Source organism: Arvicanthis niloticus, chromosome 5 (genome assembly GCF_011762505.2).
Source record: "Arvicanthis niloticus isolate mArvNil1 chromosome 5, mArvNil1.pat.X, whole genome shotgun sequence".
NCBI classification, from domain to species: domain Eukaryota; kingdom Metazoa; phylum Chordata; class Mammalia; order Rodentia; family Muridae; genus Arvicanthis; species Arvicanthis niloticus.
This window is the reverse complement of record NC_047662.1, coordinates 62,141,413-62,166,797: the sequence shown is the minus strand read 5'-3', so window position 1 is coordinate 62,166,797 and position 25,385 is coordinate 62,141,413. Positions and strand designations below refer to the sequence as shown.

Below are 25,385 nucleotides of genomic sequence, written 5' to 3'. Positions count from 1 at the left end.
AACTAAAAGGAAAATTGCTTGTACTTACAATTCAAAACCAAAAATATGTATTCAAATGACACAAATGTATTAGGTAAACGAATTATGCTTCCATTCATTGTGATCAAGGAAGCCTGGACAGTAACTCCATGCTATATAATTTTTCACCTAACCTTCAACTTTTCCTAAAACTTTCCATAGGCCAATCTAACCAAGTGCAGATCCTAGTCTTCAGTGCATGCAGTCTGTTGCTTGTTTCAGGTTTGTTACATAGATAATTCTCCCAAATTAAAACATGTCCTCTTGGTGGGAGGAAGGAGATGCACAAGACTCAGGATACTCATAAAAACAAGATTCCCAAGCACCTCAGTAAGGTCCTACCACCAGTTACAAGCAATTGCTCAGGGGAAGGAGACTCTTTGTTGTTGTTGTTGGATAGTTTCTTTATTTACATTTTGAATGTTATCCCCTTTCCAGGTCTCCCCTCCGGAACTCCCTATCCCATCCACCACCACCCCGCCTCTATGAGAGTACTCCCTCACGCATCCTCCCACTCCTGCCTTCCTGCCCTGGCAATTCCCTACATTGGGGCATTAAACCCTCTCAGGCCCAAGGGCCACTCCTCCCACTGATGTCCAATAAAGCCATCCTCTGTAACATATGTGGCCAGAGCCATGGGTCCCTCCATATGTACTCTTTGGCTGGTGGTCCAGTCCCCGGGAGCTTGGGGGGGTCTAGCCAGTTGACACTGTTGCTTCCCCCATGGGGTTGAAAATCCCCTCAGCTTCAGGAAGGAGACTCTTAAAGAGGGGCTCTCAAGTTGAGCAGGGAGCTCCATTGATGCCAAGTTCATGAGTTGTTACTCATACTGAGCTGGCATTTTTGATGATGATGCTGACTTTAAGTTAAATACATTCATGAAAAGTAACAGCATCAACTCATTAGTTTTCTGAGTTAAGCTTGGGCAGGAGCATTTCTTTGGCCTGTTTTTAGCACCTGCTCAAGGAGGAAGCTGTTTGTTCATATGCACCTAGGAGAAGTAGTACAGGCTGCATTGTCAAAATAAACTTGACCCTCTTAGACATTAAGGCTGTTCCAACCAGATATGCCATTTCAGATTCGAACCTACCTCAAGATTTTGAATCTAGAGTTTGCCTTCCTCTAGATTCAAAATCTTGAGTGCACAGTTAAATCATTAAAGTACTTTACTCTTGGGGCTCTTCCAGAATATCAGTTCACGTACTAGCAACCAATATATTTTAGTAGTAAAGGTGGTTTGTTTATCTGGTTTACAACGGAGCACCACTTACCCCTCCTGCCTTCAGCAACTTTCTTCTGAAGTCCTCTGTGGGGTTATTGAAAGTCAGCTTCTCACAGCGGAGGTGATTCACTGGTGGGTGGCCTTCAAGATGCAGGAATAAGTCATAATCAAAGCGGACTTTCTTAGGTTCTTCCTGGAGGTTAAGAAAATTAAGAGGCAAAAATAGAAAGTTTAAAAACAGATTTAATCATCATAAGAAACAGAAAAGACCTAGATACTTAAAATTGTATCCAAGTAATTCTGACAAAGATAATACAATCTACAAGTAGGTGAAATTTTCATTTGCATTAGGAGACCACTGAAAAAGATAAACTTACCATCTCCCCTTGGTTTCTCAAGTGGACCGAACCATGAACATAGCTATCCAACTCCTTCTACTTCTTTCTCACCTTGCCCTCAGCATCCAATATCGACTTCACTCCTATTGCCACAAATCCTACCTCTACTAGGCCTTCCTCTGATCATTTTTTCTCAATTCTTCCATCATTTGGCCTTCAAAATTATCTTTATAAACCAAATGTCTACTCATTTGTATTCCTTGGTTAAAATTTCAACAGCTTCCCATGTACATCACCTTAAAACTCTAATGAGATATGTGTGCTACATGAGGACATTCATAATCTGGCTCTGGGATTCTTGTCTCCATATATCACCTTGGCCCAGCTGACGGCCAGCTCTCCTCAGCTGCCATATGTCGATGTTCTGCTTCTTGACAGACTCGGTGTGGGTTGGCTGTCAACATTACAGCTCATGAAGCTCATCTCATCCTCCATTCTTCGGCCTCTATCACTCATCACAGTGAATTTTTCTTCCTATTCTAACTAGGATTCTTATCAACCCCCTATTCTCTAGTCACTACGAGCCCTGCCTTATCTAAGAGCATCACTACCTCTTACATAGTCCTCTGGTTCCAAACTTGCCTCAGTCTGTATTTTATGACAAGTGACTGATTTTTTTTTCTAATGCAAAAAAAATCATGCCATTACTTATTTAAAATGCCTTTAAAGGCTCCTCATTTTTAATGATATAATCTCATTTCTTGAAACAAATAGCACAGTCTTTTACCATCTTTCCTGTATTTCATTTGCATCCTTACAGTAGTCTCTCCTTCTTCCACACTTCTAAAGGTCTTGGAGTTCCCAATGTTGTGTGTTTTTATTGATTTTGGCTTTCTCATGGAATGCCCCCACACCTAAAACTGCCAGCATATTTCTCTACATGGCTACGTATGTTAAAATATGTAAGTATCATTGAAGATCCAGCAAAAGTGCTAGGTCCTCTGTAGAGAGGTCCTGGTCCTCCTAATGCAACCTGAACTAGATATTTCTCCCAGACCTCTCCACTCATGTAATCATCATGCTGAGTTATGATCATGTGTGGCCTAGCTCACCTCTAAATTTTTAACTACTCAGAGCCACCTTATAATTAAGAAGGAAGGCACTGGTATATCTTATAAATGAAAGTATAAATATCTTATAAATGATAAAGTCATTTAATCAGTTTGGTAACATGTAGCAATACTAAATGTTCATAATATTTGACTCTATTACTAAGAATTCCTTAAATAGAAATATTCAAGTATGAGGGCAAATGTTCATGGTGCCATTGATTATAATAGAAAAAACTTAAGAATGAGCTACATCTTTCCATAGACTATAATTCAAGTATCTTGTATATTTAGTAATTTACTTCATGTGTATGTATAGGTATGTGAGGGTACATATGTGCAACACATGTGCAGGTGCCCATGAAGGCCAGAAGAGAACATCAGACCCCCCCCCCCCCAAACGAAAGTTCCAGGGACTCTTGAGCCATGTAGGGACTGGAAGGAAACTGAACAACACTAGAACAACAGTAAATGCTCTTAACCACTAAGTCTCCTCTATAGCTCCTTCATTTTGAGATTTTAAATTATTACTTGGAGAACTATATAGGTAAGTAAATTAAAGGTAAGTCACAGAAAAAAATCATCAACTATGATATATCATGACCCAGCCAGTCTCGAAGCTGACATGCTCTCCCATGCAGACACATGGAGGAAAACCTAAAAACAGCTATATCAAAATAGTCAACGATCATCAATCAGACACAGTCAAAGGGGCAGTCAGCGATCATCAATCAGATGCAGTCAAGGGGGCAAAAGCACTAAATTTTATTCCACACTCTTTTACTACAAAAAGCATTCACTTCTGTGTATTTAAAAAAATATGTTGAGAAATATCACTAATTACCACCAAACAATGAATGAATGAAGAAGTAACGGCATCCTTATAAGCCTTACAGTTTAAATAAGCAGAAGAAGGAGCCATTGCTCCTCACAAAAGCCTAAGAAAAGCTCTTCTGTCTTTCTAGAGGGCAATTTTCTTTTAAAGAATTTTTTGTTTTTCGTTTAGTTCATTTGTTTGTTTATTTGAAAAAAATGGCCATAAAGCTGTTTTCTGGTCAACTAGAAATGCTCAGAAGCTTGGAAGGCAGACATCAATATGATGTTAAGCTTTGCGCCTCAGAAAAGATTATTCTTCAAAGTTCAAAGACAAGAAGCCAGTATGTTCAGCAGCTAAAACCAGTCCTTGTTCTTTCAGAGGAGACAGGTTCGATTCCCAGCACCCAAATGATGCTTCAGAACTATATGTAACAGCAGTTCCTGGAAGAACCAACCCTAACTCCAGTTCCAGGGTGGATACTGTACCCTCTTCTGACCTCCGAGGGTACACAAACACATATGAAAGCAAAACACACACACACACACATGAAAATAAATCTATATAAGAAAACTCTGTATTTTCACTAAATATAAAATAAATGTTTCCTGGAGGGGCAATCTGAATCCCCCTCATGACACATAAGGTCCAGTGCTTGCCAGTCACTCACATACTGTCTCTGAGAACAGGCTAAGAGGGAGGAGCGTGGGGTTTTTTTGAACAAAAGCACCAGGATCGAGTGGGGTTCAATGTGAATGCTGTGTTTGGCTTCTGTGAAACACAAATGGTTTTCACAAATAGGCTGGTTATATTGTACACAAATATAAAATAAGACAGAATAAAAATATAGAGACCCCAAACAATGACTCACACTCTACCAGGCCTCTTGACTCTGACATCTCAGTCAACAAGAACAACTAAGGACATGCTCGTCAGAGGCACAGCAAGTCCAGGACTGGGAGGGGGACCACATTCCTCATAAGCAGAACTGAGACTCTCCTAACATCAGCAGAACGCACCTCTCAGGACGCTTTTTGTCTTAAATCATTCCTATAATGGACATTTGCTCTCCAAGACTGTGAATACTTAAATAAAACAATAAATGCTCTAAATGAAATGAACATTATGCAGAAACCACCTACAGTTACTAAATCTTTTACACAAGAATCAGTTAAGTCAGAAGAAAAGCAATGTGTCCATCTAGGCTGCCAGGGCACTATACTAAATAAGTAAGCCAGTCTCAGTGGACCAGCATTGTCGTGACTATTTTACCTTGAGGTATTTAAGACAGATAAATTAATCAGATTCATAGAATCTGAAGGCTAGGTCTCAGGGTTTGAAATAAAGACATAAACAACTGTTTATTTACTAACATTAGCACTGTTATTTCTGTTTACAAATAAAGGAATTTCCTGGGATACTCTACACCATTGCATCAATCAGAAACACCACTGCATTTCACATTTCAGAGGTAAGATGATGATTCTTGGGGGTGGTGCACAGGCCTTAAATCCCAACCCACAGTGACTGCCTGGCACTCACTGTGCAAACCAGACTGGCCTCAAAACCATCAACATCTGCCTCTTCTGCCCCACAGGTATAGGGGTTATGTCCAGTCTGAAGCCAGTACAATGTTAGATCATGTGGATGACAGAAGAGGGGTCCACCCACAATCACAGAATCTCACAAGCCAGAGTTCCTTACTCTTTGAGAGAAAAGCTTTGTGGGCGAACATCTAAATAATCCGACCACTGGATAACACTAGTTATGACAGTGTGATTGATGGGAGGCAAGGCGTCCTGCCTGAAGCTAACTAAATACCTGCAGCACTGAAGGCAGTGGGTGTGAAGGGAGCAAAGGCTCCCAACTCCTCTTCATAAACATAGTCTATTCAAAACTAACACGTACAAGTCAGAAAAGGCATTTCTCCAGTAAACATAAGTAAACAGACAATCAGCTTATGGAGATGATCAACATCACCATAAGTTATTAAGGAAATGCAAATCAAAATCTTGATGAAGCGTGGATGGATCCCAACCGACAGGATATCTACAGTTAAAAAGAAATAAACACAAAAGCAACTTCTATACACTGCTAAAGGAAATATAAAATGCATAAAACGGTAAGGTGATTGTGAATATAATTAGCAGCTCCCTGAAAGTTAAACATAATTACATATAATACAACCATATAATCCTATGTAGACATTTACCCAGGGGATTTCAAAATGTCAACATGAAAACCAGTAAGTGACATTCACTCTTAATAGGCACAAAGATTAGACAGGTCAAATGGCACCAACTTACAAATAAAAATAAAAATGTGAATTATTAATATTATTCAGGCATAAGAAAGAATATGTATTGAGATATCTCCTAACAATGATGAATTCCATTTCTCAAAAGTTCTTTAAATTTACTTTAAAAAATTAACATGTAAAGCACTTAGCATCCAGTCAAGAACAAAGTGAGAAACCGAACAAATAACTACAAAAAAAAAAGTTACTGTCAAGTATGTCTCTGCTCCTCTGTCTCCGGTCTCTCTCTGTCTCCGTTCTCTCTCTCTCTCTCTCTCTCTCTCTCTCTCTCTCTCTCTCTCTCTCTCTCTCTCTCTCTCTCTCTCCCCCCTGTCTGTCTGTCTGTCTGCACCCCCTGTCTGTCTGTCTGTCTGTACCCTAACGAATGGAGGTTGAAGGCTGTAAAAGATGGCATGGCAGGAATGTGGAAAAAAATATATACAAAAAATAAAACATAGCCTGTTACTACTACATTCTTAGTCTGTAGGATACTTTGTCATTTTATATCTCTTGGTCACAAGGAAACCTTTGATGAGTTGAAAAGCTAAGCCTTCTAGACATGGAAAAGCCACTGTTGCTGTGGAAAGTACTGAGTGCTTTAGAGTGGGTTGCAACAGCTCTGATCCTGTCCTGAGCACAGAGTCATTCAACATGGTCTGTCAAGTACATGTGCAGATCCTAGGCTGCACCCCAGGGATGCTGCTTGCATGACTCTGGTGGACTGTGAAAACAGCTTTCTAATCTGTGCTTGGGAGCTGCTGCTATGCCCAGGACCAGACTTGAATGGAATGCTTAGAGAACTGAATTCTCTCTTCTCATGTGCTTTTTCTCTTAAAAACAAAAAAACAAAACAAACAAACAAAAAAAATGAACTGTCTCACTTTAGGGCACATTTAGGACACTATAATACTTTTGAATTAAAAGTAATAAATAGCAGTATTAGCGAGCGAGCGGTGGCGCAGCTGCTTAAGCGCCAGCCTGCAGAGGGTGAGCCCGCGCCCTTTGCTCTCTCCCGGTTCGAATCCGGCTTTCCCCATGTGACTCTGCCCGAGTCTCATGGGGGGGGGGGGGGGGGGGGGGAGAGTAGGGGGAGGGGATAGCAGCATTTTAAAAACTTCAGGCTCTATTATAGGCCTGCCATGGGGTTGAATGCTTTGCTGGGGGTAAGCAAAATCACTGATCTAATGAATACATAGAAAAAGCAGCAAGCAGTAGCTTTGGCAGCTGAGGGAAGAGGAGTTTGGTGGTATTAACTTCACCACTCAGGCACAGACTACTCCAGTTTAGGATTTGGTACCCTCTTGTGTCAAAAATGTATAGAGCTTAGATAAAAAGACAAGAATCTATCATGTTTATAAACAAAGACAGAACAGAAGTGCTGAAAAGAAGACCGGAACTTAAAGAAATGTTTACTTACAAAGGAAAACAATGTTGCAAATATTCCACACATCATCAATACACAGACTCCTTCTAACGACCTTCTGAGAAGAGAAGGACGCTTCTACCTCCCCATGCCACGGATAAAGGAAGCCCCAGGGACGTTCAACGATCACCCATGTCATGTAGTCTACGAACTCTGCTCCAAACATAGTGGTAACATCTTTTAAGTGCAATAGAACCCAAAATACCTCAGGCTGAAATAACTTTATATATTGGCCACTCATTAGTTCATCAGCTAAACATAATGCAGGATTTTATTTTTGAAAAATTCTATAGATAATGCAGGAACAGAAACATTTCCTGGAAAAACTCTGATTTCTCTTTTCTACTTTACAAACATTTCCATCTTTTTTCAGAATGGAAATCACTCTTCAAAGGAGCATTTAATGAATTTTATGTAAATTGATTCAACATGATTGAAATTATCTTTTTATAGCCTCTATTATTAAAAGTTGTGGTAACCAAAATTTCAAGAAGTCAAGCTTAGCTTTAACTCTTTATAGTGCTAGAATTATTATTTTTATTGTTTTATTATTATTTGGTTAACAGAGGATTCTGAAGGAATAATGGGTAAAGATTACATACCTTGTTTTTAAAATAAACTTCGATTGGCAATATGAAGCCAGCGTACCCGGACTCTTCTACCTTGTAAGGTGGGTCTTTGCACACTGCAAAGTTAAAAGAGAAAACAGAAAAGATGAGAATAACAGACAAAGAGATGTTAAAAACAAACATTCTACCATCTAGACCAGGCCCAATTTTCCCAGCCAGTGCCCATTTCAAAGGTTAGATTCTGATTTCTTCTTTATTTCTTCTTCTCTGGGACCCATAACAACATTTTTCCTATCTAAAGCCAAACCTAAACTTTAAAATTAAAATCTGGGTGGAGCGTAGCTCATTACAGCCAGTCATGGTCACAAATGGGGGTCTTAACTATTATGTTCAGGAACAGGACAGAGCCTGTAATCCAACCTCAAGAGAAGTAAAATGTTGGTTCTCTCCCTGTGGGTTATGACCCCTCAGAGGTTGAATGGCCCTCACTGGGGTTGCCTAAGACCATCCTGTAGAACAGGTATTTACATTATAATATAGCAACATTACAGTTATGAAGTAGCAATGCAAACAATTTTAAGGTTGGGGGTCACAACCACATGAGGAACTGTCTTAAGGAGTCACAGCATCAGGAAGGTTGAGGACCACTGAAACAAAAGAACTACAGAGTTTCCTAACAAAAGAAACACTCCAAAGTGGGAGTTAAGGAAACATACTCCCTGCCTAGGCCTCTGTCCTCTGAGATGTCCTGTGTGCTTTTGTCCCTAAGACCTGAAACCCAGGCTCTGTCACTTCTCATGCACACTAGGACTTGTTACTACTTCTACTTTCTGATGACACAAAAATGAGGTCTAATGAGATCCCACCACAACAACACATTAAAAAAACAACAACCAAAATAGTTATTATTTCTTAAAATAAAACAAGGTCTGGAGAATCAGAGTCCGTAGGAACTGAAATTTCATTCTTCTAAAACAATCACAAGCCAGAGCCACAGGGAAGTTAAGAGCACTTGCTCTTGCTGGAGACCTGCATTCAGTACTCAGCAGCCACATGGCATCTCACAGCTGCCCTAACCCCAGTTACAAAGGATCTGTTACCCTCTTCTAAGCTGGGCGAGCTCCTGTGTGCGTGTGGTGCATACATTCACTCGGGCACACACATAAAGAATTGAAAGTCTCTTTAAATGGTGGCTTCGTGGTGTAAGACTGGGAAAGTGGATATGTTGAAAGTCGAGACGCATACCCCAGTCCACTGAGTCCTCAGCCCAGGTCACATTTCCAGGCTTCCCCACTGTGAGTCCCCACCAGAGCCCCTGTGCTTCATCTGCACTCTGGTTCCCCTCAAACGTACCCAGCACTTCCCACCTATGCTCAATGCTTTCATTCTCTCTTCCTCATCCAGATCTTGGCTTCTTCACAAAATCCTTCTGACTACAAAGTACCACCCAAACCATTAATGGTCTAAATCACTACTCTGAAACTAGCCAGAGTTCTGTCTGACCATATACTAAAACCCCCACTTGTTTATTCGCCTTCCCTCAAGGACAGGAAACAGACAGACAAACAAACACTCTTTTACCTTGGCAAGTTACAGCTTATGACAGGTGGTTAGGGTGCAACAGCTGGCAAACCCGAGTGCAAAGCTACAATGTGGCTCACACTCCAGACTACCTTCACAAAGCTGCCTCACTTCTCTGACCCTTGGAACCTGCTTCTGAAGAGTAAACATGGTGACTGCTAGATACTGAATGTTTGTGTTTCCCAAAAGTCACATGTTAACATTCTAGTCTGATGTTAATAGCATCACATGAGTGCTGTGAGGGGTGATTAGGAAGGTGAAACCTTCATGATTGAGTTTACTTTGTATTTCCAACTCCTGGAGAGGCAGCAGATGGTAATTAACACAAAGACCTGCAACTGGCCAAGGTGCGGAAAATCTGAGACTGTGGAATGCTTAGCCCTAAATGAAACATCCACACCCTCTCTTCCCAAGGCTTGGAACAATTGAAGAAGATAGGGCAAAAGACTGTAAGAGCCAGAGACAGTGTCAATGAACAAAGGGATACAGTATCCTCTGGACTCAATGTGCAGCTGCCTACATGAACTCACAACAGTAGCGGCAAGCCCTGTGCAAACAAGCCAGACCAAACCGCAGTTTGGAGAGGGGAGGACATGGAATCTCCCCTAGCTGAGAAGCTGTTGGCAGCTGATACCTGTTGGGGAATTTGTCACTAGTAGGTCCCCCATGTTCAATGTGAGACCCATGGATATCTGGGCAGCACAAATTGGACTTGATGAGTAGTGGGAAAGTGGGGGACACAAAGTTGGGAGGTAAGGGATCTTAGAGCACAGAGGAATTAGGGGAGAGGATGAAAATACTCAAAATCAAACTCATTGTGCAGAATTGTAGCAGAAGTAATTGTATTCATCATTGCCTTCATAGTCATCATTGCCGTCTAAAGATCTTTCTGATCTCTTCCACTACTTGAGACCATAGCAAGAAGACAGTCAATAATCATAACTAGGATCCTCACATCAGAACCTGCACTTGATGACACTCTGATATCAGACTTCAAGCCACCAGACTGCAAGAAATAAACATCTCCTGTTTCTAACCTACCAGGTCCATTGTGCTTTGTTACTACAATTTGAACTAACCAAGATGATACATATACACAATGCAGCAGTGTATATGTATCAATGCAACAATGTATAAATCCATCCTCGTGCCAGTTAGGAAAGCACGCCCTAAGATAACCAATCACCACGCAGCCTCTGAGATGAAAACAACATGGAAACAGCAAGAAGAGAGGCTTGGATTTGGACCACGGGACTGTCAGCCATGGCCTCTGGCTGGAGATCTTGATAGCTTCTGCTTCCTTTCACTTTAACAGAGAATAAAACACCATCTATACACTTGCAAGCATAGCTTCAATGTGAAAGGTGCCTGCAAATAGGGAACATCATAAACAGGATGTGTTTTATTTTAAAATATTGGTGGTATAAATGAATGTTGGGTCCACGTGGCACAGATAGGATACAATCACAGAGAAGGGCACTGCAAACACAGGTTTGCTTTTGTTTCTACTTGACAGTGTTTCATCATGTAGCTCAGGCTGGCCTGGAAATCTCAATCCTTAGGCCTCAGTTTTCTGAGTGCAAGATTGCAGACAGGCATATGCCATCAAACCCAGCTGAAGGCAAGATTTTAATGTCCAACTCTCCGTTAGCCCACCTGATGAAACATTTCCTCAAACCTGACATCAGAAGAAGTCAAGAACGAAGCACCTCACTTTATCGTGTATGTTTTTCTAATTTAAATAAAAAGAAAGAGCAAAAGGACCTAGAGTAGTGGCAGTCACTTATCCACTGACCACCTGCCAACCTTCATGAATATTCAAATGACCTGAACACTGGGGTGAACATGTAGCCCCACCCAGCAGGCTGGTGGCTGGCAGCACTATACACTCTTGGCATTTTAAGCTGTGGGGCCCTTGCAAAAAAGGCAGTTTCATTGTATTAAAATCCTTAAAGAATTAATGAAAATATTTTTAGATGGCAGTTTGGTGTCCAGGTTGCTTAGAATTAATCATGCCAGTGTCATTTGAAGGAAGTTTATTTTGTGGGCTGCTGCACCCGCCAGGGAGTTATAGCTGTTCCTCTCTGTACCCTTTTGTATAATTCATTTTCTCTATTCTGCATGCAAATTGCTCCAATTATAGGAAACAGCTGTTAGTGGGCACATCTTCGAGTTGGAAATCTTGGGATTTTTTTTTTCAGCCTCCTAAAGGAAGTGATCTGCTGTGCATTAATATTCTGTACAAGTCTGTTTTCATAAAAAATATTTATTAACTTATACCTCAATTATTTTTAAACATAAAATTTTCATCTACAACAAACAATGTCTATACAGTACCCCGAGTTCTTAATTAGAAGTAAACAATAGGACCAGCAAGGTGAATCAGCCAGTAAAGGCACTTGCCACCAAACCTGAAGACCTGAGTTCAATCCCAGAACACACACACAAGGAAAGAGGAGAAACAACCTCCTCAATCTACCCTCTGATTTCCACATGCACACACACATGCAAATAGATTTTAATGTAATAAAAATGTTTAAAAGACATAAATTAAAACTGTGTGCATGTGTGCAAATGTACACATGTGTATGCTCATGCAAGCACACATGCATGTACCTAATGGAAGTCAGAGGTCAACTTTGGCTGTCATTTCCCTCAAACACCATGCACCTTTGGTTGGTTGGTTTTGTTTTTGTTTTTTTCAAGAGAGAATATCACTACATGAATCTGGCTGTCCTGGAACTCACTACATAGACCAGGCTGGACTAAAACTCATTGAAATCTACCTGCCTTTGCTTCTGAAGTGCTGAAATTAAGAGTGCACACCACAAGATTTCTCACTGGCCCAATGCTCACAGATTAAGGCTAAGACAACTAGACAGCAAACCTCAGCGATCTGCCTATCTCCCCATACCAATAGCTGGCACAAGAGCACAGCAATGTGCTAGGCTTTTAACATTCATTCTAGAGATCAATTTAGGTACTCGTGCTTGAATTAAAAACACTTGTCTGTTAGGGCTATCTCCCTAGCTGAAAACATTTTAGATATAACCAGCATAAGAAAAAAAAAAAGCAATATAAGTATATAGTTCTCAACTGGGGACTATTCTCATTCTAGCATGTTATAATCCTAAACGTAAGTTTCTGAGCTGGTTCTATAAAAGAAGCAGAACTAGACTTGAAGACATGTAGCCAGTGGAAATAGTACTTTCCTAAAACAGCTCTTCAAAATAGTAGACACATGTTTGGTTGATAGCCCTGGGAGGCCTTCTCTCTCTGAAGGGAAACAGAGAAGCAGTGGATCTGGGGAAAGGGAGAAGTGGAGAAAGGAACTGGGCGTAGGGGAAACTGTGGCTAGGATGTAATATATGACAGAAGAGATTTTAAAAAGAAGGTATAGTACTGATACTAACATGTAATATATAGCCCAATGCTAACTATACACACTGACCATTAGCTTATTTAATTTTGGCCTGGAGAGAAATCATAAGAGGAAGAAAAACTCATAGGAAGACGAAAGGCCGTGACTCAGTTAACTAAGAATAAGGTAAACCTATACTTATTAATGAGTAAACTCTTAGTGAAAATCTTACTGTTCTCATTAAGGACAAAGGGTCTGAAAAGAAGATACACTTGGAATACAGAAAGGTTTCATAGATGAAAAAAGAAGTTATTTCATATAATGAATTATATATATGAAGATAAATTTAATTCATTAAATAAGTAGACTCATTCTGTATACCAAAAAGTCACATAAAAATCCTTTTGCAAACCCAAAAGACCTTCATTTAAGCTTTAAAGACAGTAGCAGGCAACAGTTTCCTCACTATTTTCTCAAGAACACAGCTGGTAAATTTCACTCCAGGGCAGTTCTCTAGATTATCTGCTTAGACAGAATAATTTATGCTGAGCTGATACTTCTACAACAAATATGGCCCAGTTGTCCATTGATAATTATTGGTTTTACTTTATTTACTGCACAGAGCCATTCAGGAAGAAAACACACACAAGTCAGGTAGGTAGGTAGATAGATAGATAGATAAATAGATAGATAGATAGATAGATAGATAGATAGATAGATAGATAGACAGACAGACAGACAGACAGGCTACTATCAAGACTTTGTGCCAATTGTTGCTTCCCAATTGAGCCTTTTTGGACCCTTTCCCTCCCCATTTCAGTCCCACCACATCAGAGTCCCCAGAAGTGGAGAGCACAGGGTCCTGCACAACATTGTCCCAAATGGTCTCCTACCAGCGTCTGAAAGTCTAGAGCCAACGTCAAAGAGTCTGAGCATCAGGGTTAGCTCACCACACTGTCCCTAAATACTGTCTATGCCTGGACAGTATGTCAATCTAAAAAGAACAAAAATCAACAGTTGGGTTTTGTTTCTGTTATTATAGGCACACATGGACACATACTCATGAGTGCGCATGTGTGCCACACACACATACACACACACACACACACACACACACACACACACACATACTGAGAGAAAGACACATGCACACATTCATTACTGCTTCTATTTTGACTGTTTCTAAACAACAAAGAAAAGGGGTTAGAGAATAACATCGGACAAATTTTGAACTGTGTTCTGGCGGTTTTCGCCTTGTTCATTTAAAAGTTCAAATGCAGTCCTAAAATATAATCCTTTCCAAATGTAATAACTATGTAAACATAAGCACATTTTTCATAAAACTTCAGAAACAGCAACTAAACACAGTTGACTGGGGTAGTGCTGGACCATCAGTCTCCTTCCTTCAGAGCCACAAAGTCCAACTCAAACACCACTTCCTCCAGAGAGCCTTCTACTGATACTGTGAAACTAAATGACAGCTTTCCTTTCCTGGATTCTCCTGTTTCTTATTGTACAAAATTAGTGCATTCTGGTGTAACTACTACCTATCCAAGGGATAGGACAGTCTCTCCCTTATGAAAGCAGGTTGTATTAATAAAATATAACTTTAGCGTAAGCTTCAAAGAGTGGGCATTGTATGAGCCTGGGAGTCAGGAAGGAGAGAACCAAGGCTGAGGTGGCGGAGCAGACTATCACAAAAACCATTAGGAAAGTCAGATCATATGAGTGTTGACATTTTCAAAATGGTGTCACAAAAATAATAGGAAAGCTTATGGGGTATAAGTTACACATGTAAAAGAAGGGTCGTTCATGTCACTTTGCTGCGGGACAGCCCTGATAACCTCACTTGCTGGTAACTGAGAATCTTGATGTACATGTACTTTAAGCTTCTTTGTATGTTCGGAATTGTACAGGGAATGTCCCCCATAGAATCATGTACGTGAACACTCGGTTCTAGGAAGTTATAGAACCTTTAGGAGGTATACCCTTGACAGAGGAAGCAGGTCATTGATGGCTTTGGGAGTTTACGGGCTCTCCCAAGTCCTACTCTTTCTGCTACCCGTGTGTGTGTGAGATGTGGTCTTTCAGCTCCCTGCTCCAGCCATCCACTGTCACAGAATCCACTGTCACTCTCCCTCAGGGATCGCAAAGCCCAAATAACCTTTCTCTGCTGTAAGCTGCTTATGGTCATAGTATTTTATCATGAACATAATAGTGACTGATATAATCTCCGAGAGGAAATTTTGTTATAAACATATACATGCTTTTTGTTTCTACATTTTGTTTTGCTATGGTGTTGGGGATCTTACTCTGGGCCTTGTGTATGTTAGTGTATGCTACTTGTGTATGTTACTCTAATAACTGAATGACATCACCAGCCTTTTATAAAGAATTTTCTCAGAGTTATTCAAACCCAGGTAGCTAAGGTTAAGCCAATATATTTCATTTTAAAGCAAATACACAGTCTTAAAACAGTACTTCCTGTAAACCCAGTTCCTCAAGGAACTTACTGTTAAAAATGAACCAGCAAAACAGAAATTGTCCCAAACAAGAAAACAATATAAATTGTTAGAAAAAAAAATCAACAATCCTTCAAGCTAATGTTGATCTTTCTCCTAGCAACTTGGCCTACATTTCCTCCATAAGCACATGAAATTGCTTTTACAATTTTAAACCATTAACCCAATGGAAATAGATTTCCAGGCTAATTGGATGGGAAAAGACAAAAAAAAATATGTCTTTTATAAAGTCCATACTAGAGGCAAACCTAATTTTTATGGAGAGTTATTCAGATAGAAAAATACTGAGATTTTATCTCATGGAAGATTGTCCTCTTAGCACTTGGGAGGTTGTGGTGGGAGAGCAGTGAGTTAGAGGGCAGGGCAGGCCACCTATGGAGAGCTTCCCCTCCCCTACACTGAAAACAAAACGATAAGGGAGTGGAGGAGGAAAAAAAAATCACCAAAATCTCAGGCAGAATAGTCACATTTCAGGTCTCCATGGAAAATGGCTTTCAAGGGAAGCAACTGAGAAATGTTCCCAGTGTTACAACCCCAGAAAAGCTGTCTGAAAGATGGCTCCTCTCTGTAGCTTTTAGATTTTTATTCTAAGGTTAATTCATATATATATATTATGTATATAAAGGCTTTGTTTGCATGCATACATGTATGCATGTATGTATGTATGTATGTATGTGCTCCATATATGTATCTGGTGCCCACCAAGTACAGAAGAGGATGGTAGATCTCTGAAAGCGGAGTTACAGATAATGGTGAGCTCCCTGGTGGGTGCTGGGAATCGAACCCAGGATCTCTGCAATATAATAATATATTATATATTCTATATTATGATATAGAATATATAACAATAATACACACACACACACATATATATATATCCATCCATCTATCCAATGGAGAGTCCTATTTTTTTAGTAACATCTCAAGATTTCATTATGAGAAAGGTCCTCTGACATAGTGTTTCATCCAGACCTGTGCCCCAGATAGTGCTACAACTGAGGCTGACTTTTATTCTGAAGGAGAAAATGCCTTTGAGGCCAGGGTAAGACTAGAGAAGGAAGAAAACAGGTACACAGAAGATACTAAGGAACAGAGTTACTACGAAAGCTGAGCAACAGTAGAACAGGCTACAGCAAGGAGAATGGGAGCTCACAGAATCACAGTCCTTCTCTCAGGAGAAAATGTGTAAGATTTAAAAGAAGTACAGGACGCAGGCATTGGCTGGTCTGTTATGAATAGAAATAACATTTACATTGATACACAGGAAGAGAACAACCCACCATAGAGACAGCTGGTCCTCACCTGACCTCTCAGAGCTCCTCCATCTCTTCCCTGGCTTTTCCTCTCAGGAGAGGTCACACGCTCTTTCCTATGTCTGTCTAACTGCACATCTCGACGCCACCTTGAACACCTGTGCAGGATCTGCAGGTTTGCCTGTCACTTCACAGTCTCATCTCTCACACCTTACTTTTCCCAATGCTTCAAATTCCCAAGACAGCAACGCCTCCTCCTAAGGTTTGATAACCAGACACAATTCTTAGGAATATGTATAATTAAGTTTTGAATGACAAACTTTAAATAAAAATCTGTCCCTTGAAATCTCGGAGTCCCCCAAAAGTACAAATAAACATTTTCAGACTAAGGAACTTTAGCCACAGAAATTGAGTTTTAAGTGCAATTTAGGAAAGCAAAAAAGATCACCAGTGCAGAGCTATCTTCTCAAGGCAATGTAAAAAGCGGTATGTTTCACAAGAGAACAAGAGTGGTGACCATTCACAATCCTGGGAGAGAAAAGTTTAGATTTCCTCAAGCATATGTTCATATTTTAAAAGATACCATCCAACTGAGATGAGTTTTCCCCCCTTAAATCAGTATACAGTGTCTTCAGAGTTACTTTTAAAAGTGGTACAATACTATTCTCTCCTATAGCACACAATTCAATTTCTTATTCTGACTATTTATTCTTTTCCAAAGGCAGAGAACAATAAAATGGTGTCATACACAAGAGAGCTACCAGCTGTGCTCCAGTGATGGACATGGCCGTGCATTATGAAGTAATCAAATATAATAAATCAAATATGGAACCCATTTCCAACAAAAATAAACAGCTGAGACCACCATAATCAAACTCCACAGAAACACCAAAAGAGAACAATTCAGCAAGGGCAGTGACTTAACTTCTCACTTTTCAATTCATTTCTGCTTTATTCTCTTTCCAGTGGGGGAGGGGAGCTTCCAGGAAAGGATCAGAACCTACCCTGAGTTTACAGAAAGGGTGAAAAAGAGCAGGACTTCTTTGTAGCACCTTATGGACGCTGCATTTTTGGCCTCTGCACAGCATTATCATTGAGTAGCTTATCCAAGTAGGAGTGCTTTCCCTCCAAGAACCAGAATCAGAGAGCAGGAAAGAGAAACGAAACAACAAAACCCTCAATCCTCCTTTTTGCAAAAAGAAATAACACTATCCAAATAATACAAAAATAAAACACCATTTTCCTAAACAGACAAGGGGTGGGGAGGACAGAAGGCTGGAACAATAGGAAGCAGGAAGAGAGACTCTGCTGGAAATCACTCCTGTTCACCAGCAGGAGTTCTAGAACACACTGCTGAGACTTTCTAAGATCAGGTAAGTTGCTCACCTAATTCAAGGGCTGCCTATGAAACTAAAATTTCAGCAACAGACTTATGGCATGAAGGAGAGAGAGAAGGTGGGCAAGAGGGAAGAACGAACAGACAGACAAAACAAGAGCGTAGTGACCAAGAACCAGAGCTGTTGAAAGGGACTCCCTGGTCACAAATCCCTTGAACATTCACATGATACCCACTGTTCCATCATTTATAGAATGAAAGTGATGCTATTTTTCCCACTTTGTAAAGCTCCTGCACACTTTAAAGACAACATCCATTGTAAAAATAGGTAATCCTACTAACCCTGAAAACATTCTGCAAACTGAGATACACCCAATGATATAAGAGTATTCAAATACAAACTGAAACGAATGGAAATATATTTTGGACTTTCCTAAAACCCTTCTCCAGAGCACCCTAAAATATACATATTTGTAGTTAGTTTAACCATTCTCAGCTAACAGTGCTGAAATACTGCAACAGAACAGACTAGAAAATGGAAACACAATCCCAGTTTAAGTCCCACGCTGTAGTAAAGAAAAATTAACAGGTCATCAAGAGGCTTGTATTTGCTTCCAAGTCCCTTTTAAACACTGGCATTGGACCACTGTTATTAAAAAGAAACCAGCTTCCATTACAGAGGCAGAGTAAAACTCTATTATTCTAAAGACAAAGTGTATGGGCTACTTCTAACTTAAAAGGAAATGCATAATGTGTTTTAGTAGCTTCAATTAAGCATAAAAGATCTATCAGCTAATTATCACATCTGTTATAACGAAAATCAAAAAACTGAAATAAAACAAACCAAGGATTCAGCATTACAGTTCTAGGGGCTGAACCTACAGCTTCAGACAAGCATGGCACACAGGTACTGTAGGACTGAGCTACACATTCAGCACCAGCACGTGAACTGTTTCAAGTGCATTCTGGTAAAGGCTTTTTCATAACCAGGGACAAATTTTGTTTTTATTAGATCATTAAAATAATACTGGTTTTTTTAAAAACAGAGGCTGCCTCATGAAAAATTCTATAAATTAGATTTTCATTCTCTCATTGCCATTCTTACTGTGGAGTTAGATTAAATCTGCTGAACAACGCCCCATTTCACATATATAAATCAAAACAGAAATTTCATTCCTTAGGACTTGATATAATTGAGTTATAGTAGCATATCAACTCAAGTATTACCAAATGAAACAACAGGATACATTGGTAGCATTTGTGAGAAACATCAGGCTTTTAGAGGGGTAGAACAGAAAATTAAATCAACTGTCTGCACATTAGGCATAGTGCATTATGTAAAAAGCTCTTCAGTGGTGTGATTTTAGTATATATTGCATTTGCAGTAACCCCTGTTCTTAATCACATTGAAGCCTATTATATTACTTCTTAAATACAAAGCACCCTGCCACAATGCAGTCAATCTTAATAGTATTCCTGACTGCACATATGAAAGATAGGTTGATGAATAGGTTTATGCCCAATTGAAGGAGATGGGACAGTTCAACAGAGATTAAATAAAGCTCCTGCCAGCGGCTGAATCTTAAACTTAAAGAGAAGAACACAACTCAAACCAAATTTCATAGGCAAAGATCAAACAGGATACTAATTAAGACTGCAACTTGAAGAGCTGCTGCAATCACTCACTCAGGATAAATCAGAAGGGAAAGTCCTCCCTTGCAAGAGTAACACAGTAACTTTCACTGAGTATGTCCCATGAGAAACTATAACTCAGCCTGAGGTGACCACGGTTCTCATCACCTTAGGAACCGGCTCCAGCTACAAAGCTATTAGACCTTTTGTGTAAATCTACACACACAATTTATCCTGTTACATCATACCTTAAAAATAAATCCTAGATTTAAAAAACTTAAATATTAATAGAAATATGAATTTTGATAACAGCTGTTATCAATCAACAATTTTTACAGGTCCTGGTCCTTTTGTTTCCTGAATGTCCTGCCAACAGTTCTGACCCACCCACCCTACAGAGGAGGCACAGGGATGGCGACAGCCTCTCTCTACATACAGAAACTACAGAACTGAAAAGCAAACTTGGCTATATGAAAATGTGAGGAATATAGAGCAAGCTCAAAAAGAAAAAGATTTTCAATGTAAGAATGATTTTTTTGAAGAACTGTCATCACACAAAGAGAAAAATCCAGGTCTATTTAAATTTTGAATGGGTCATGTTTTATAAAAATTATTCTTTTGGGAAAAGGGTCAGCTGGGGAGGTAATAAGGAGGGTAATAGGGGTGAATATGATGAAGTGTATTATATACACGTATTCAAGTAGTATAAGGGGTACTGTCTCATGCAACTAATATACAGTAACACAGATTTTTCTTAAGTAACTAATATGGGAAATTATTCTTTTTTAGGCTGTTATTTTCTGCGTTGAAAACTCACTATCAAATTTAGGTTATCTCCCAAACTGGCACATACTGTACCAGGATACTGATATCACCTAATGAACTAAGTCACAGAAAGTAATATACCATGCCCATTTCATGGTTATTGTTATTTTTTGGTCTATTATTTTATATGAGTATTTTGCTTGCATGTATATATGTGAAACAGGTGTATGCCTAGTGCCTGTAGAAGGCAGAAGAGGGTGCTGCATAGGACTACAGTTACAAAGGGTTATAAGCTGCTATGTGGGCCCTAGGAATCAAACCTGAGTCCTCCACAAGCGTAGCCAGTGCTGTAACTGCTGAGCTAACTCTCTAATCCTGTTACTTTGTTTTTATGAAAAATGGTGATTGGTAGACAAACCATAATTCCATTGACTGTAATCTGGGGTTTGAAAAGGTAGAAACCAAGCAATAGAACAGGAAGAAGGTTTTAATATTTTATAATGATAATTTATTTATAAATAAATGCATTTGCTCTCCCATATACCCTCCCTCTAAACAAGTACAAATGAGATTTTGTCAACATGCTATATTCTTCCCTACTGTGGCAAACAGCAGTAAGATATCCAAAGACAGCAAATTTAACATCATTTCTTCCTTGAATATAGTATTAAAAGTTTGATTTATTTAACACTTTCACCGAGTCCCTGAAAGATCAGTGATGTCACATAAATCTGTAACAAGGAAAGAAGTATAAGAACCTGCCAACCACCCCTTCCTACAGACAGAATATGACAACTTAAGCAATTTACTCTGAGGTCAGAAAGCTGATTCCTGGCATTCAATCAATAAGGTAATTTTTAATGTGCCCAGAACTCTCTGCTGGATGCTTAAAGTATTTTCTTCTTTCTCTAATTTTTCCTTAATTTTTTTACAAAATTAAATTTTATATAATAAAAGAAAAATCTCTATTACACAGGCTCAAGAAAAATTCATAAGCAAACAGTATGTCTGGAATTTGAATTATTCATGAAGTCAAGAAGGACTGAAATCTAGCAGTGTCTCCTGTGTGTATAACCCACACCTTAACAAGACATTAACAGCTCAATTTTATGGAGAAACCAGGTATACAGCTAGCTAATTAGTGTTTCTGCTTCTCTGCCACTTCCTACCCCACACTAACCAACTTTAGACAAGTTACACAGGCTTGCTCTACATCTGATTCTTCCAACCACAAATAGCAAAATGCAGGGCCTTGATTTTGTAAATATTAAATGCCTACCAATGCTAGTGTTGTATTTTGGCTGTTTCTTGACACAGGGTCTCCCTATGTAATCCCAGCTCGCCCAGAGCTCACTATGAAACTAAAGGCTGGCCTTAAACAACAAGGCTCCCTCAGGCTTCAAGTGAAGCAGTCACAGTCATGAGTCCCCACACCGGGCTGAAATATTAGTCTTAATACAGAATTATTTTTATCAACATGCTGATACACTTCTACACAAGAACAGAGACATGGTGCCATTTAGTCAAAATTTCTAACCAAGAGTTAAAGGTTAGACCTTAATCCACTGCCCTGAATTTTGTGGACATAGAGCACTAGTAGGATACATATATACCAACACAGTAAGGAAAGTGAAGACTTAAACAAGATGGCATGGTGCCACCAAACTCTAGCATTAAATAAACAAGGTTGAATTAAGATGTTTCCTTTTTTACAAATATGGTTCATTTGAAATTCTTATCTATATTTGATGTTTTACTTACTATCTCAGACTTCTCAGGCATAAGCCCCAGAAGTCTGCTCTCCTAAACCTCAAGTGATTCTGACATGCTCAACTTTGAAAGCCAAGAGACTGTTGCAGACAGTCATGGTAAGAACAATCCATTCTCTACCTCTGTCCCTGTCTTTGTCTTTGTCTCCCTCACTCTTCTTCCTTATTATCTGTCTATCATCACTGTTTGCCCTAACCCTGTAAACTAACATCACTTTCTAACACATTAACTTTTAATGACCACAGTATTCTGTATAATCACCCTGTAAAAAGTCTTTTTCTAATACTACTTCAAAATCAGAATTATTATAAGATCACTAAATGTGATTTTTTAAGAAGCAAAATAAAACACTGAAGAGTAAACACTCCCCTCCTGTTTTATTTTAAGACTCTCTGTCAACTATGTAGCTATGTAGGCCAGCCTTAAACTTACAACCTTCCTGTATCACACACTTAAGTGTTAAGGTTACAGTCATGTTATGATTACAGTCGTGTTATGATTACAGGCATATTAAGATTGAAGGCATGCGCAATCGTGCCCAGAAAGCTTATGGTTCAACAATACAATAATTAATACAATAACAACACAAGAAGTGTTTGGCTGTTTGAGCTATCCTTCCAGGAACAGATAGAAAGTTCATGTAAGGAATCTTCTAGACCTGAGATGCTAAACTGTTGCTTACATTATAGAGCAGGGCCTGAAATTCAAGCTGAGTTCACCAGACAGGACTCAGCTTTTCCCAAAAGAAATATCAAGAACAGAGTAATTCCATTATGCCACTGCTATAAAGTCCACAAGTCTTACTTAAATTAAAAAACAACAACAAAATAAAGAAATAAAAGAGAACAAGGGAAAAAAAGGATAATGAGAACAAATTAATCAACAGAGAACAAACTGGCTGCCAGAGGCTTCCCAACATTAGCTCAAGCCTGGCCAGCACACAACATTGAAATACAATACATAAATATTATTATGCAACTTGCAAATGACTACTGTACTTTCTAGTCATTGCACAAATATAATGTGTTTTGCCATACTCTCCACTGATGGCTGTTCCTAGAAGGCCAGAGATGATGCCCAACAGAAGTGTCAAATGCCTAATGACAAGACTAAAGTTGACTTGCCCAATGGTTACAATGTGGCCAGTCAATCTCCACACAGAATGCTGACCTTGCTGCAGCTGTTTCTTGTTTCAAATGCCATCTAATATTTTTTCTCTTGAATCCTGTACTACACATACACACACACACACACACACACACACACACACACACGTACAAACATAAATTATATAATTTCTGAAGATCCCATGCTGACGCCACCAGGGCCAGCTGTACCGGGCTGCCAAGACAAGGTTCAGAGCCACTCTCCCAAGCTGCCCTAAGAGCTTGATAGTGAAAGAGGTAGCTCAGGTCCCAGTGTGAGAGATCTGGCCCCAATGGTAATGCCTGCAGGAGCCTGGGAGTGTTAGTCCTGCCCCTTGCCAGCATGTGCTACAAGCAGGAGAGCTGGCCCCACCCCTCTCCTGGGCACACGGGGTAAGCTGGCCCTGGTGGCCCAAGTGCAGGAGAGCTGGCAGGCTGAACAATGCTGCCACTACTCAGGCCCAGATCCAGGGCTTTGAGTTTGCCCACCCCAACATCTACCCCATCTATAAATGCTGGATCCAAAACTGCAGGACATCTATGACACAGGGCAAAAACAAGTTTTCAAGGAGGAATTGGGGTGAGGGTCCAGTATTGAGAGTGTAGCAGAAGACCAATTTGATCATTAAAACAGACCAATGAATGACTCATGAAAATGAACATTTGCAAATAAATCTGTTTGGGCAAAAGGGTATACTATGTAACACGCCACAGTTTTCATGGGGAGATGTTGTTGTTGTGATTGTAATTCTTATTTTATTTTGGAGGGGGGTTGCAAGGGGAGAGGGGGGATATGGAGGGATGGGAAAATGAGTGATATTGGGGTGCATAAGATGAACTTCACAAAGAATCAATAAAAAGTTAAACAATAATTTCTGAAGATTCCAACATCATTCCTATGATTTGTATTGGTCTGATTTGAAGCGAGGGATTATTCATCAATTTCACCATCAGACCACAAAGAAACATTTATGATAATCTGTTTAAATAAATGACTTGAATAAACTGAAGGGGTGCCTGGTATGGTAGTATAGAGTTAGAAGACTACTGTATCTTGGGAGTTGGGCTTAGATATACATCAATTTCCAAATAAAGCTGCATGCACATTTTATTTTCAAAGACTACTTGACCCACAATTAATATTTATTATATTAACTCAATTACTTCTAAGTTAATACTAAAAATGAATCTTCCCTCTCTTGTCACTTTGCCTCTGAGCATGAAAGTCATTGCCTACAAACTTCAAACCTCACTTTGTTCCCTTAGTTTAGCAGAAGGCTACGATAGTATGTATTAACTTCTCTCTTTATTAACATTTTTCATGCAATACAATTTGATCATATTTCCCCTCCCCAATTCCGCTCAGATCCTCCCCAATTCATTACCTACCCAACCTGATATTCTTCCCTCTCCCTCTTCGTTTCTCCCCACCTTCTTTCTAAGAAAAACAGCAAGAAACAAAACCCACAAAAGCACATTAACTTCTATTCCATCCTGGCTTAAATGATCTCAAGTCTAGTTACTGGTTCAAAAGTGAAGTGGCCAAACTATAGTTGAATGAAAAAAGGAGAGGAAAAGAAAGAGACCAAACTGTCTTCGAAGATACTATGCTCGTGAGAATAAATTTCTCCTATAGCTAGCGAAATGATTATGAAGATGAGTTAACTAGTTATAAAGACTAGAAAGCTGATTACGAAGACAACACCTATGAGTACTTGGGGGAAAACTATACTTATTTATAAGAATATGCACAAAGATTCCAGCCCCACCCAGAACTTCTTGTCTATTTTTGAGTGGTTATACAAGCATATACAGTGACTGAGTAGCTTAATCTAAGTCCATATAAGACTCAAAACGGATCTAGAGCAACCAGTGCTTTGAATTCCCCAGAAAACCATATGCCTAACATGGCCTCCAATAAGCCAACACAACAAAGCTAAATGAGACTGTGAAACAGCAGCAAGAGAAAAGACTGGAAGAAAGAGCCACTGCTTAAGAGTTTGTTTATATAAATACCAGTATGAGCCTTATAGGCTCAAGATAAAGTCATTTGTATAGATGAGACAGTTGATCCACAAAGATAACACAGCAGAAACGCTGAACACATTATGGTGCATGATGACGCTCTTTGGCAGCTAACCTTGCATAATGCGAAAGAAGACAGCCAAACACATGTCCTTTAATAATTTGCCTAAAAGGCCTGTCATGCATCCCTAAGTCCTAACAACATT

General features: G+C 39.5%; 1 protein-coding gene across 2 annotated transcripts in view; it reads right to left on the bottom strand.

Moving 5' to 3' along the window:
• Mllt3 (MLLT3 super elongation complex subunit) overlaps positions 1 to 25,385 on the bottom strand; it is a 251,859-nt gene that overhangs the window by 94,372 nt on the left and 132,102 nt on the right. For both annotated transcript variants that reach the window (XM_034502646.2, XM_034502648.2), the window contains exons 3-4: positions 7,823 to 7,905; positions 1,290 to 1,433 (exon numbers count right to left, since the gene is read on the bottom strand). In XM_034502646.2, the coding sequence (XP_034358537.1) occupies positions 1,290 to 1,433; positions 7,823 to 7,905 (227 nt within the window). The remainder of the gene's footprint in view (positions 1 to 1,289; positions 1,434 to 7,822; positions 7,906 to 25,385) is intronic.